The sequence below is a fragment of the Anabrus simplex genome, chromosome 2 (genome assembly GCF_040414725.1).
Source record: "Anabrus simplex isolate iqAnaSimp1 chromosome 2, ASM4041472v1, whole genome shotgun sequence".
Taxonomy (NCBI): domain Eukaryota; kingdom Metazoa; phylum Arthropoda; class Insecta; order Orthoptera; family Tettigoniidae; genus Anabrus; species Anabrus simplex.
The window spans coordinates 614213814-614229754 of NC_090266.1; the positions used below are offsets into that span (position 1 = coordinate 614213814).

A 15941-nucleotide genomic window follows, 5' to 3' on the forward strand; every position below is an offset into this window, starting at 1 on the left:
AAAGATCAGAGAGGAGAATTCAACCCTTCTCCTGCACTTGAAAGGATATGTCAGGCCTTAGAGCTTCGTGATGGATGGGAAAGTAAACATGGCAATTTCGTACAATTTACATTTTTCCGAGGAACAGCGGCTTCTAGAATTGATAGATTTTACGTTAACAGAGACCTAGCACCGCATATACATGACATCAGTGTTAAAATATTACCCTTCAGTGATCATCACGCTGTCCTACTGAAGATTCGTACCACTAGGAGAATACCTGTTATCGGGAAGGGATATTGGAAACTAAATAATGCGTTGCTTGATGACGAGCAAGTGAAAGAGAGCTTTCAACAGATGTGGTCAAATATGCTCAGTCGTCTCACCCAACAGGGCCCTTTAACTGTACACAAGTGGTTGCATAAGGTTAAACCGGCGATTCAATCCTTCTTTAAGAAACATGGAGCAGAAAAAGCACGTAACAGACGGAAAACTCTGCACTCTTACTACACTATACTAACTGACCTTCTGGCGCGTCAACAGGCAGGTTACAACGTAAACAGTCACATAGCCGCAGTTAAACGAAGAATAACAGCTATTCAGGAGAACATCCTACAGGGTTCCTTAGTTCGTTCGTGTTCTAATTCACCCTTAGCAGAAGAAAAAGCTCAGCTTTATCATGTAGCCCATGAAAAAAGGAACGGGAAGAGCAAAGTAATATCTACTCTTCATACAGATGACAACAGACGACTCTTATCTACTAAAGACTGTCTAAATGAAACTGAGAAATACTTCCGCGAAACGTTCCGGGACTGTGAGAATTCCCCGCTAGATCAAACGAACATTCTGTCTTTCGTCGATCAACAACTCAATGATGATGATAGGCAACAGCTCCTCCGTCCCATTGAAGAAAGTGAACTATTCGAGGCCCTACGATCGGCCAGTAAGAGATCAGCTCCCGGCCCTGATGGTCTGACTTACCTTTTCTACAAAAAGTACTGGAACATCCTGAAAACAACCCTTTTAACACTAATGCAACTATTGTTCGCCAATCTACAAGATTGCACAGGCGTTAATGAAGGCATTATAATCCTTATACCCAAAGTCGCCGCACCACGAACTGTATCGGATTTTCGCCCGATAACACTCCTCAACACTGATTACAAAATCTTCATGAAAATACTGGCGAAAAGAATACGTCCCTACCTTAATAACATCATCAAAGAAGGGCAAACATGTGCTATACCCGAAAGGAATATTACCCACATCCTACAGGCAGTAAGGAATGCAGTGTTACACTTTGAAGCAGAACCAACTGAAATGGGCGCGATTCTCAACCTGGACTTCCGAAAAGCTTTCGACAGAGTGCATCATGGGTACCTGTTAGCAGTGCTGCAACGCTTGGGTCTCCCAACCGCAATATGCAATCTTATTCGAACCCTGTATAGTTCGGCGCATTCTCGAATCCTTCTTAATGGACTCTTCTCCAGACCAATTCCAATTAAGACATCGGTACGACAAGGATGTCCCCTCTCAATGACTCTTTTTGCTTTAAGTATTGAGCCCTTTATTCGGGCAGTCCACTTTGTTCTGTGCACGATTCCCAACCCCCAGAGCCTGTTCACGGTTGCAGCCTATGCTGACGACGTCACCATATTACTGCAGACACCCAACGTTACCCCACAGTTGAAGAGTATAATAACAACTTACGAAAAAGCCTCTAATGCCCAAGTCAGTTATCAAAAAACCCGAGATACTACCGCTTGGTAGCTGGTCACAAGAGATGACAATTGCGTCCATACCAATTAAAGATAGAATTAAGATTTTGGGACTAGTGTTTACCCCTAATATGTCCCAAAATATTGACATAAACTGGTCAACCAAAGTTTCAAGGGTACGCGCCACATTGTCAATCAGTTTGAATCGAAACCTGAACATCATCCAAAAGGTGTGGCATATAAACTTGTATGCCTTGTCTAAATTGTGGTATGTGGCACAAATTCTACCCATGCCGGTAAAAATAAGCCAGCGAGTTGAACTCTGTATTAGTTATTATTTGTGGCGCGGATATATGTTTCGTGTAGCAAGGTCACAAGTGAGAAAATCCGTAGCGCAAGGAGGACTGGGTCTCATAGCAGTCGGCGAAAAATGCCAAGCGCTTTTAATGCGAGAGATAATGATTGCGAAGACGGGAGTAGGAGCTGCTCATAATACTTACTTTTGGAATACACATCAGCAAAACCCGAAGTATTTAGTGCCGACTCGATGTTTTAGAAGAGCGCTGCAAGCGATAGATACGGTACGAGTGACAGGAACCAACGTTCCTCCTACACGAGTAATATACAATCATCTATTACAGAAGAACGAAACACAACCCCAGATCACGGAGAAGTATCCAAATCGGAAATGGAATGAAATCTGGAGAAATTTCAAAGATCCTCTTATACCAACTGACTGGAAAGTAGCCGCATATAAAGCTATAAACGAAATTATTCCCACAGAAGATAAAAAATTCCGTCACAACATCACCCAATCCCCACTCTGTAAAAAATGTCTGGAGGTGGACACACAGAGGCATAAACTTACTACCTGTGGAAATGTCAAAGTTATCTGGAAATGGTTTTGTTCTGTGCTAAGACAGATGACAGGATCGACGAATCCTAATGCAGCTTACAGAGCAGCCTTAGAGCTCGATTTCGGTACGCAGCACTTGAAATTTGCGCAAACCTGGCTTGTCATGGGGTATCTTTATTTTGTCCAGACAAACGAACAGTGCTCCCTTAACACGTTCATTCGTCTTCTAAAAGATGCCAAACGAACATTACTGAAACGTGTGCCATCGAGAGAGAAACATCAAGTTAAAGAACTCGAGAGTGTTTCATTATAACAGTCGAATGGTCGTGCAGTGGATAGTGCAGTGTTTTTCACACGATGTGTTTTGTGCCAATGGTTTTTTTTTTCAGTTGAAATGACTACTCTCTAGAACAATCAGGACAGAAGGACTTGTGACTAGTGCACATTATACTGTCATAAGAGATTCCATGCTTTGCTTGTTGTGTTACTTTTGTATGTTGACACTGTATCTTGTTATTTGTGAGAAATAAATGTTTAAAAAAAAAAACAGAATAATGTGGGCTCTAGAATATTATGACTTACTACCGAAGTACCAGTTTGCATTCCTCAAAGACCGCAGCACGACAGATGCTTTGAATATCTTATTAGTCGATATATTGTTAGCAAAATCCAGAAAACAACACGTTAAGGCTGCCTTTTTAGATATTAAAGGTGCTTATGACAATGTTCATATTCCCATCCTACTCCAGAAACTAAGTACTATGGATTTTCCTTCCACGTTGCTTAATATCTTAGGACAATTATATACGTATCGACGCGTAAGTCTCCCTCAAATCGCTCATCAAAGCAATTGCCGCTCTGTATCCGTTGGGCTTCCACAAGGGGACATTTTAAGTCCGATTATGTATATGTTGTATACTGCGGACCTTGAAAAGGAAATTGTAAAAACGGCTCGGATACTGCAATATGACGATGATATAGTAATCTACTGCACTCAAAATACCATAGAAGAATGTCGTCTTACTCTAGAGAAGACTTTAGAAGTCCTGCAGACGTGGATGATACAAAATGGTTTAGAGATAGCACCGGCAAAAAGTTCAATTCTCATATTTACCCACAAACGTATATATGATAAGTCTCCCATTAGATGCGGTGAACAGGAAATCTCCGTCAAAGAAACCGTTACGTATCTAGGGGTAACGATTGATAAACTATCGTGGAAAAATCATATTGCAGAGATCTGTCGCAAAATGGAACAAAAACTACATGCATTAAGATCCTTAACGAACAGAACCTGGGGAGCTGACCCAGCTACCCTTTTAACTGTATATAAAAACATTATCAGGTCTGTTTTTGACTATGGTAGTCAGTTTATAGATATGGCTTCGTTGGATCAAAAACAGCGATTAGACAAAGTACAGTACAAAGCTGCTCGACTGATTACAGGTTCAATGAATTCGACTCCTACAAATGCTTTACTAGCTGAAATTACCGAACCACCGTTACATTTACGACGCAAACATGTAGCTACTAAATATCTTCTCAAGAAAATGGCCCGATATCACCATCCGATTCTTCCCAAGCTGCAGTTATTATCTGAATATTTTGGAAATGTACCTGTAGTACAACACAAATATCCGGCACTCCTGTGGGCTTATGTTCAGTTTATATATTTACGACCTCACGTTGTTCAAACAAGAACTCACCCTAAGTACTCTATCATGTTTCCTGCGACTATACAGTTACCTAATATCATACGTACAAAATTCGATGATTCCAGTATCTCCGAGAATTTAAACAGACTGATAGCAACTAAGTCATTCAAAATTATTATAGATCAATATAATCAATACATTCCATTTTATACTGATGGATCAAAACATCAAGACACGTCCGACGTAGGAGCTGCTTTTTATTCCCCTCTGCTGCAATTATCCAAACAATTCATCTTACCCCAATACGCATCCATCTACACAGCTGAAATATTTGCAGTTCGGCAAGTGTTAATATATATTAAACATTCTACGATCCAAAAGGCCCTCATCTGTACAGATTCTCTCAGTGTTCTTCAAGCATTAGAAAATCCTACAAAGGCGGACAATTGGTATATAGAAAATCTAAGACAACTATTGTATGATCTAACTATACTAAATCGTTCCGTATTATTTACATGGGTGCCCGGACATTCTGGCATAACAGGCAATGTCATGGCCGATAAACTGGCCAATGAGGCAGCTGATGGACAAGGCCTACGCTACCATATTGCACTCCTACACAATGATGTATGGACAATTTGTCAGAAATTTCTCCGAGAAAAGTGGAACGAACATTGGCGTCAATCTGCACAATTTAAAGGTAAACATTTCTACAATATTCAAAATAACATTGCTATTAAACCATGGTTCGCAAAAGGAAAGTACACTCGACGTCATATCACTACTCTAGTCAGACTTCGCTTGAATCATGCCTGTACACCGGAACATCTGTATCGTTTAAAGATTAAGGACAACAACTTGTGTAATTGTGGTCACTATGTCGGCACTATAAATCATATTTTGTTTCAATGTGAGAAATATCCCCGACAGCAACAACATCTCATTTCCACTTTACTATCACTCGGATTTCAACTTCCTCTCACTATTTCTTGTTTAGTATACCATCCGACAGTTCGCTTAGCTGAGTTACTGACTAACTTTTTTCACGCATGTAATATCCTGATTTAATCTGGACGATCCTGCCTCCTTTATTTGTGATCTGGTCATGTTTGTCTATAGTAGTAAATCGCCGTGATAGATCACACTGGCGTGAAGATGTAGAACCCTGTGTCCCCGTGCTAAATCCCTGCAACCGAACACATGTCAACTTGTTCTGTTGTACATATCTGTAGTATTAGACGCCTCGAATATTCCTCATGTCTCTTTCCTACACAACCTCTCCCAATACACTAGTGTGTACTTCCGTTTCCCACTACCCTCAAATCTATCCCTTTTTGTAACAGACACTTTGATTGGTGAAGTTTAAAACAACCCAGTGACTGGACGTAGTGCGCTGCGCAGAGTCCAAGAACAAACAAAAAAGAAGAAGAAGAAGAATTACGGATAGAGGGACTTAGCAAGAGCTTCGAGATTGACAAGGGAGTTATGAAAATTACATAGTTGAGTACAATTTGATATAAACTGGAGGTCCATTGCTCCATTGCGCTATACCAGAAACCGCCACTGTTATACGGACCGCTATGAAAATTATAATAACTTACATGATGTTAAGAAACTGTATTCCTTTTTTCTGCCTTTCTTTCATTTGTACTACCCACAGATACCTCTTAGGATGATAGGGTTTCTAGGATATCTAGAAGAGACTAACGGCGTAGGAACAATATCTGAGGGTAGCCAGTATCAGGATGAAAGCCCGCTAAGACATGCTGACAAATTCTGCGGGTTTTCAGGAAGGCAACCGGGTTTGACTGTACCACCATGTGCAGACAAAAGGGAAGTAACCGGAGGTCCATTTGCCATAGGAAGACCCATACAGTGTTATCACCAGAATCAACGACATCGTCAACTGGATCCGGCAGCCTCCCCAAGGGAAGATGCTGGTTGTCGATCTCAATATCCTGGTGAAGCAGCTCAGGACAAGCAGCCTTAAGGAGGGGGCAGTGTGACTTTCGCCATTTTGATGTGCGACTCTGGGAGGAGCAAATTAGCCAAGCTCCAGCAGCGGCAGACATTACCAAGCTACGGCACCGCCCTCTCGCCACTGCATGCAACCATTCAGAGACAAGTAAAGCGGGCATTACCCAGCCTGACTGCTACCACTATTTTCGTCACTCCGTTCCTTCCGGCAGTATGAGAAACAACCAGAAAGGTATAACCAGAGCGTTCGATTACCAGAGAGCTCCAGGAATTTCTGCTCGTCCGAATGATCTGGAAGGGCCAGCCTCCCTATTTAATTATTTAATTGAGTCCAGTTCTGCCTGTGAAATAAGGCACTTCCATTCTGTTAGAGACAGCACTGAAGAGAGAGCTGTGAAGCATTGCGAGTGCTGATGTGTGTGAACTTACGACGAATGCAGAACAGTGCAACTGAGCGACGTGGGACCATGAAGAACGAAGACTGTCTTGTGTGTGAGAACCGTGCCATGCAAGACTTGTGAGACTGGTTGCGCGCACATAAACTGTGTAGCGTACGGCTGCGAACATTTTACATCGAGTTAATAGTGAACTGCCTGGGGTCCAAGTGACAGTCACAGAAGTGTCTGTAGTGTGGTTGTTTTAAGCTTGTAAGTGTTACAATGAACAACTAGTGTGACTGAATAGTTAGAGCACACACACACACACACACACACACAGAGAGAGAGAGAGAGAGAGAGAGAGAGAGAGAGAGAGAGAGAGAGAGAGAGAGAGAGAGCGCTAACTACAGTGATTGTGTGCATGTGTAACGGTATAGCGATAGCCATTAGTGTTAGTTAATAAATCTTAGAGTAAGTGCTATCAGTCGTGTATTTCTTTACCTGCTACCCGTCTCCACGTTTTAATAATAATAATAATAATAATAATAATAATAATAATAATAATAATAATAATAATAATACCATGTTGGAATACAAATAATTATGTTTTTAGAGACTAAAAACTCAGTTGTCCAAAATCTTGAAATTGGATCACTGTTCGGACTAAAAATTAGAAAAATATATATAAATATTTTAAGTTCGAAAAAGGTCCATATTTTTATTTAGTGATCTTATAACTTCAAGGAATCAGCCCAAAGCAACTGTCTGTCTGTTGGGAATATTCTTAAATACGTTAACTGTAATGAAGTCAAAGCAGTTAATACTTACCAAATCCAGAATTAACCTACTCATCTGGAATAGTTAGCTGGAGACAGAATGACCTATAAAAGAAAAAAAATATTAGTATGAAAGGCACCTTACTGTCTAGTTCAAAAGAACATCATATATTTATGTACAGTATAAACATATTTTTTAAAATGTATCTTCTTTGAAATAACACTGAAATGAGAAATTTACCTCCTTGCAATACAGTATATTTCATGAGGACTAATATTATTTCACACCACCGCGATTATCAAAATAAACTATAATTCCTCTTCTAGCAAACCCTCCAGCAAGAATCAGCAAGTATACATTAGTAGTTGTACATCTAGCCAAGTAGTAATGAACTTCAAATATCTGTAAATGTATCTACACGATGCTTCCAGTCTCTGAGGATGAATAAACGTCAATTTGCTGTTTACTATTTCTGCCCAGTGCATTCAGTTATTGTGGATACTGACCAGTGGCGTATGCTGGGATCAAGTCTGACTCGTTGGCTGAACGGTCAGCGTACTGGCCTTCGGTTCAGAGGGTCCCGGGTTCGATTCCCGGCCGGGTCGGGGATTTTAACCTTAATTGGTTAATTCCAATGGCACGGGGGCAGGGTGTATGTGTTGTCTTCATCATCATTTCATCCTCATCACGACGCGCAGGTCGCCTACGGGAGTCAAATAGACCTGCACCTGGCGAGCCGAACCCGTCCTGGGATATCCCGGCACTAAAAGCCATACGACATTTCATTTCATTGCTGGGATCAAGAGTGGACTACCACTAGACTTAGGTTACCGCTTTTCGATGGTTGGTTTAGTGAACGTCGAGCCTTTTAAGCGTTTTGAGCTGCAGCCAGTAGCCAACGGAGAAGCCAGTTGTGTTCACAAGGCTGCTTCACAAGCTACTGTGCCGGCATCTGCTACTGTCTATAATCAACACCTGATCAGTGGAGATGGTAGCCTAAAGTTTAGCAAATTAAAGTCCTTAACGAAAGTACAGCTTTGTGGCTAAATGGATAGAATGCTTGCCTTTGGTCCGATGGTCCCGGTTCAATTCTCAGAATCAACCCCTCGTACTGTTAATTCCCCTGGCTTGGGGACTGGGTGTTTATTATGCCTTCGTCATTCATTTCATCCTCATTATGTCACCACCAAACCTATCCAGATGCAATGAATTATTATTATTATTATTATTATTATTATTATTATTATTATTATTATTATTATTATTATTATTATTGTTACGGAGATATCCGTGGTAGGTAGAGGTGAAAGAAGGTGCGGGTGTGAATGGGTTTCAAGCTACGAAATTAACGTGCAATGTAAAATTAATTTAAAATTTAACTAGGTTATATTTTCTTTTCAAAAACAAGAGATAACAATCATAACAGGTACAGAGTAGCAAAAATGTAGGTACAATATTACTGGATTCGGGCTCAGTGCCCTTACTTCATAACTCTTGGGCAATCAGCCCCGCCTTACTCCAAAAAAAAAATTTTAGCCAAGGGGCAGAAAACCCCATTCATGCCCAGGAGCACTGGCTCCAAACATTACACATAAAGCCTGCACGAGGCATACAGAAACAAATTTCAAAGAGCGATCCGCTCTCAAAATTGTAAGCCTATCACAAGGCCACACCAAACTCTACCTTCAAGCTGTCCTCTAAGGACGTATTCACAGGGGTAAAATACCCAACCTACGGAGGTCTATTACATGAAAAGAAGGTTGATTACATGACCTCTAAAATAACAATTTGAGAGGAGGCGAACTTGCACTCCTAATACACTTTGTTTTTAAAACCTAATCTGGCTCTGGGCCACTAACGCAAGGGCTAATCCCATACTACAGAGGTGACTCAGAGAAGAACACTTTACATTACATAAACGAAGAATAGTTTGAGAAAATAAGTTCACCTCAAAACAAATGTGAGTGGGAGCTCGAGAGGGTTAGCACTCTCTATCCCAATATGTAGCTTTACAAGAAAAAGATGAAAAGAGTAATTACATTTTAGGAGAAGGTTACATGATGGAAATGCTTCGAACCCGCCGCGAGTGTTAAACTGCCGACCTAGCAAGAAAGGAAGTTATTAATAGGCCATTACCTGGTGTTGAACGGCTGAAGAAGAAAGAGGCGCTTCCCGCCTCCTGCTATGTACTTAATACACTGAAAGATGGAACAGAAGTGGCCCGGAGACCCCAAAATCAGCAGTTTAAATACTCTCGCGGAAGTTTCTAGGCGTTAGGGGAATGAAAACACCCGCCCACAATGTTTTTATTGGATAGGACCCCACAACAGATACAAGTTGGGGGAAGATACACCAGATTGGTCAGAAATTACTAAAAGAAATTCGGGATTGGATAAATCTAAAACAAGGGGAAAAAGAGGGGTATACAGCCAACTTAAACAATAACAGAAAGAAATTTAACAAGAAACAAACTTTTGAAATAAAAATTTCTCCAACAAAATAGTTCTTTGACTCCGCACTAGGGTGCGCTATTGTTGATCTTCAGTAGTGTCCTCTAGAAGAGAAAGTTCACACTTCTTACTTCAAGCGAAACAAAAACACATCAAAAGTGACACAGTTCAAAAACTCAAAATTTTCCACGTGGTGACATCTTCTGAGAAAGTAGAGAATTAATAGAATAGATAAAGTTCAACCTTCCTCCAGAAGAGGAGTTTCAACTGGCGCAACTTTTAAATAAACGGTGTAGAGGTGTACCGCCCGGTACAGACCTCCCCCCCCCAAAAGTTCCTCCAGGGGTGACACATGAAATCAGTTTGAAACAAAGTCCAAGTAATGATGTTGATACGAAGATAGATAGCAGAAGCATTTACAAGATTTCTTAATTCAGTTTCAAAATGTTGTTGTTGCAGGTGAATGAAAGTCCTTATGTTTGTAGAATTTGAATTTCTGAAGATAAACTTTTAATACTTAAAGGTGAAGAAAAATTTTGCAATGTCCACCAAATATTGTTGTTGAATTCCCAAGTGTAGTTATTGCTTATGGTGACTGTCCATGTAGTTGATGTAGATTGAGTCGGATGGCCAGACCGGCCGTTGCAGCTTGCGTCCAACGGAGGCCGCTCGGACCCCTCAAGTACCCTGAGATACCGCTCGCCCGCACTATGAGGGGAGCAGAGGTGTTGAAGTACGCCGCGCCCGCGGTGAACAGATACAGGCTGCGGGCATGTAGCAGGTCGTGCGCCGCACATCAGCCTTGGCCGGGAGGAGAGCTCCGGCTCGCCGTGCACATGTCGTCCTCGCTGGAGAGGAGGGGGCCCATCCCCCTCCCCAGTCGCTGCACGGCGCTGCGCGGCTGCGGGGGCGCTGAAACATTAAAGCTACGCGGCAGAATTGTGTTGGACTATCATCTTCTTTGAGGGTACAGGCTTGTGGAGAGGTTGAGGGGCCAGCGGCGTGTAGATATCCATGGCATTTACTATTATGAAGCCACAGTGTAAGGTGGAGCAGGAGACGGGAGCGTGGTAATGGCCGTGGCAAGAACAGGATGGCAGTTTAACGGGTCGGGGCAGGTTTTACACAAGGCTTACATCTAAAACCAAAATATTACAGAAGGGGCAGAATGCCTTAAAAGTGAAACTCAAAAAAAAATATAACCTTCATATCCTTTCAAAATAATATGAAGCAAGTTAACACAGAAATTACACCGGTTTCACCTGGGACAGGTGAACTCTAAATATCCTCTCGGTGGCTGGATTACTTAGCAATAAGGTAACCGGCGTAAGAAAATCGAGAATGATACAAGGCCCATGAAATCTGGGGGCAAGCTTGCCCGCGGGAACAAAATTTTTGACCATAACCTGGTCACCTACCTTCAAAGTGGTGGGTCTCCGTCCACGATCATACCTTTCCCTAACCTTTTCATGAGACACTTTAAGATTGGCTTTAGCCTTCTTCCAAAGATCTTTAATGTTATCCGGATCTATTGTCTCGGGTAGAATGTCATTCAAAGACCAGAGGTTAGAGAGCGGCGAGTTGGGAACAAACTTGAACATCAAAGAAGCTGGAGTAAACTTGTGAGATTCATGAACCGCCGAATTCAAAGCAAAAGCTATCCAATGCAGGGACGTGTCCCACCTGGAAGGATCTTCATGATGATAGGCAATGAGTGCGGACCTGAGATTACGGTTAACCCGTTCAGCCAGAGATGGTTGAGGGTAATAAGCAGAAGTAGTTACATGAGAGATGGACAAGTCAAAACAGAATTTACGAAATAAATTTGCTGTGAACGCCTTAGCATTATCAGATACAATATATTGACACGGACCAAAAGAAGCAAAAATAGAATTTAAGCAAGTAATGGTTGACTGAGCGGTAGCCAGCTTAGTCGGAAATAACCAGGAAAATCTTGTAAAACCATCTACACACACAAAGATGAACTTGTTGGCATTGCCCTTTGACTGGGGGAAGGGTCCCACATAATCAATATACAGGCGTTCCATGGGGCGCGACGCTTGATGAGAAGACAAAAGGCCTACTTTAGTGGACATGGTGGGTTTACTGATCAAACAAGATTTACAAGCTTTTACGAGTTCCCGAATTTCACCGTCCATACCTTTCCATATGAACATTTCACGAATCTTTTCACGAGTTTTAAAGATTCCAAGATGCCCCCCCAATGGGGTCTCATGATAGTATTTGAAGATCATAGGTACAAGAACCGCTGGAACAACAACTTTCATCAACTTATCATGCCTCGAAGGGCAACATAGAACACCATTCCTCAGAACATAAGGGACAGCATGTTCCCCAGAAGAAAGGGTTTCCATTATCGGAGCCAGCGTAGGATCTTCACGTTGGTATTTCTCGATATCCCTAAAGAGCATGGGAGCATCGGTTAGGATGGCATTAACCTCGGATAGTATGGACTCGGAAGGTGATGAACTGTCGACCGGTTCATGGGTCTCGACCTCGTTTGAAAACATACGGCTGAGTCCATCAGCCACAACATTTTCGGTACCTCTGATATGCCTGACATCGAATTGGAAGGCGGAAATACGGATGGCCCAACGGGCTATACGACCAGTACGACGCGGTCTACCTAAGACCCAGCTTAAGGCTTGGTTATCTGTCTCCAGGTCGAATTTGACATGTTCCAGATAGAGACGGAACTTTTCTAAGGCGAATAAGACTGCCAACTCTTCGAGCTCATAGATGGAATACTTGGCTTCTTGAGCCGATAGAGTCCTAGATGCATAGGCGATGGGACGCCTCCCTAGTTCAGTCTCTTGAAGAAGGACTGCAGCTACAGCTGACGACGACGCGTCCGTTTGGACGATGAATTTCTTCGAGAAATCAGGCATAGCAAGTACAGGGGCATTACAGAGAGCTAATTTAAGATCTTCGAAAGCGGCTTGTTGAGAAGGTCCCCACTCGAATTTGATGCCTTTCCTACGAAGAAGGTTTAAGGGCGCCGCTCTATTAGCGAAGTTAGGAATAAACTTCCTGAAGAAATTCACCATACCGATGAATCTAGCGATACCTTTGATGTCCTTAGGAGGTTTAAAATCACGGATGGCCTGTGTTCTAGAATGATCGACAGCTACCCCATCGGGTGACACAATATGCCCTAGGAATGACATAGAGGGCTTAGCAAAGGCAACCTTGGACAACTTGACAGTTAACCCAGCCTTACGAAGGCGATTCAGAACTTCTCGCAGATGATCTAGATGTTCTTCAAAAGTCTCGGAAAATACGACGACATCATCCAAGTAGTGATATAAGTACTCAAATTTGATGTCGGAAAAGACCCTATCTAGTAGCCTAGTGAGCACAGCTGCCCCCGTGGGGAGCCCGAAAGGCACGCGGTTGTATTCGTATAAGTTCCAGTCCGTGGCAAACGCTGTAAGATGTTTAGACTCTTCGGCAAGGGGAATTTGATTATAGGCCTGATTCAAGTCCAAGATGGTGAAGAACTTGGCCTTACGAAACCATGAAAAGCAAGAATGAAGGTCGGGAAGGGGCACAGATTGCAACACCACCTTCCGATTGAGAGCCCTGTAATCAATGACAGGCCTGAAGCCTCCTTGGGGTTTCGGGACTAGAAAAATAGGCGAAGAATACGCTGACTTAGAGGGCCTAATAATACCATCCTTCAACATCTGATCGATGATTTCTTTCAGAGCCTTCATTTTAGGTGGAGATAGCCTATAAGGTGGAAAACGGACAGGAATCGAATCCGTGACCTCAATTTTGTATTCAATAAGGTCAGTAACACCAAGAGTATCAGAGAACACCTCGGGAAACGACTGACACAGTTTCCGAATACTATCAGCCTGCTCCTCAGGTAGATGTCTAAGGTCTAACAACATCTCATCCTGGGTAGGCGAAATAGATGAACATGATACAGAATTACACTTTAACAAGGGAATTCTACAATTGGACGCAAATTTGAATGTGCACGACCTACTCTGGAGATCGAGCACAAGACCAGTGTGAGAAATGAAGTCCGCTCCCAATATGATGGGGCAAGACAAGTGCTTAGCCACAAACAGTTTGATTTTCCATGTAAATTTAAAAATACGAATTTTGACCAGTACGGAACCTAGAATTTCTAATGGCGATGAATTAGCCGAAACATATTGAATAAGAGCTGAGACATGGTCAGGTAGTTTACAAACAGATTTCAATTTAGAATACCATTCAGCCGAAATAATCGAACAAACACTGCCTGAATCTAAGAGAGCTGTTATAGGCTCGTTATTTAACTCAATCTTAAGAAAAGGAACAGGTGCAGGGGTATCCGCCGCAATCCTAAGACATTCTTTAGGGCATTCAAAAGATGAATTTGAAGGCTGATTGTTCTCTGCATTTACAACCTGTTTACTAGGGGCTGAGTCTCGGGAAGATGGATTAGTCGACTCAGCCGATGCCACTAGTCACTTTTTATTATTGGCATAGGTGGAATTTGCACCAGAAGTTGAGCAGGAGGGGGTGCTATTTGAGTTTGGGCAATTTTTGGCGATATGTGAGAAGGCCCCACACTTAAAACAGCCTTGTGATGAACCAGCTCCATTATTTGCCCTACTAGACTTGATCAGAGGACACTTATTGCGCAGATGGTCAGGTGACCCGCAAGCATAACATTTACGAGGGGTGACTGATCGGCGAGGTGGAAGCCGAGTATTACTAAAAGAAGGCGGGGGTTCTTTTGCCACACGCAAAGAATCGGCATACCTAACTCCTTCCGCAGAGACGGCTAATGCTTCCAGTTCAGAGAAGGTTTGCGGGCACGCCGCGAAACACAAATATGACCTGTAGGGTGGTGAAATCCCTTCGATAATAGCTTGCACGATCTGATCCTCAGGGAAGTGGAGAGCAAACACCCTAGTATAAAACTTAATATCTTGGATGAAGTCTGCCAGGTTTTCATCCAAGCGCTGTACCCGATAATAGTATTTCTGAATAAGAGATGACCTCGCGCGGGCAGGAATAAAATTTGCAAGCAGATGTGCATGGAAATCTTCGATAGATGACTGTTCAGCTATGGCTCTTACTATTTTATCTGAGAGAACCCCAATAGCATAAGGATAGATAATTTGTAAATTTGACATGGGGAAAGAGAAAACACAAGGGCATGATCCTGAAATTCCACTAGAAATCTTAAAAATGAAATTACGTCACTGGTGGTATTAACGGAAAACTTGGATATACCTCTGAGCAACATTGCCAATGGATGAGGCAAGCTGCTAAACCCGGGCGACATAGTAGGTAAAGGTTTCAATGGCAAGGAAGTTAATTCAGCACGTACATTGTTCAACGATGTGCGGCGTTCAGACTCGTTGTCCAATGGGGCAGAGATAGTTTGAGCAGCAACGGTTATCCTATTGCCTTCTCCCTTAGCAGGTTCTTCCTCACTACTTACATTCACTATGGTGGGCTGATCAGATTTGGGAGGAACTTCCCCAGTTAACAATTGAGTGACTTTACTAGACAATTCAGAGATAGTTTCAAGGAGCGTATTAGCTTGCTTCCTCTGAACGTCATTCACCTTCAGAGACAACAGATCATTAACTCTATTTGAAAAGTGATATAATCTGCCTTGCACACGCTTAATTTGGTTAGGAGACGGATCATTTTCATCAAAAAAACTAACTACGGAAGCTAGCCCAGTAATATTCTCCGTGATCGTGGAAAGAGAGTCGTCAATTTCTTTCTCTCCCAAATTGGGGATGGAAATGGGCAAATCAAGGGACTCTCTAAGCTTGTTAGTGTCTATTGCAACCGTGCCTCCAGATTGAACGTTTCTGATAGTTAACTCGTATATCAACTCCTCTTTGCGCAAATAGTTAAGGAGGAGAACATCGCGAGGGCCGGACATGATGACAGAACAATAAAAAAAAACTCAAAAAATTCCAGCAACTGAGAAAATTGTTAGAGTTCGAATTAAAGCAATGTTTAGCCGTCAAAAGGGGCTAAATTGAGACCCATTCAACCACGCTCTGCTACCACTTGTTACGGAGATATCCGTGGTAGGTAGAGGTGAAAGAAGGTGCGGGTGTGAATGGGTTTCAAGCTACGAAATTAACGTGCAATGTAAAATTAAT

At 42.3% G+C, this 15941-nt stretch overlaps 1 protein-coding gene across 2 annotated transcripts in view; it reads right to left on the reverse strand.

Annotated features, from left to right (window-relative positions):
- The window catches only part of LOC136864264 (N-fatty-acyl-amino acid synthase/hydrolase PM20D1), a 372268-nt gene that overhangs the window by 231235 nt on the left and 125092 nt on the right, over positions 1 to 15941 (reverse strand). For both annotated transcript variants that reach the window (XM_067141017.2, XM_067141015.2), the window contains exon 2: positions 7391 to 7443. In XM_067141017.2, the coding sequence (XP_066997118.1) occupies positions 7391 to 7414 (24 nt within the window). In that variant the 5' untranslated portion in view covers positions 7415 to 7443. The remainder of the gene's footprint in view (positions 1 to 7390; positions 7444 to 15941) is intronic.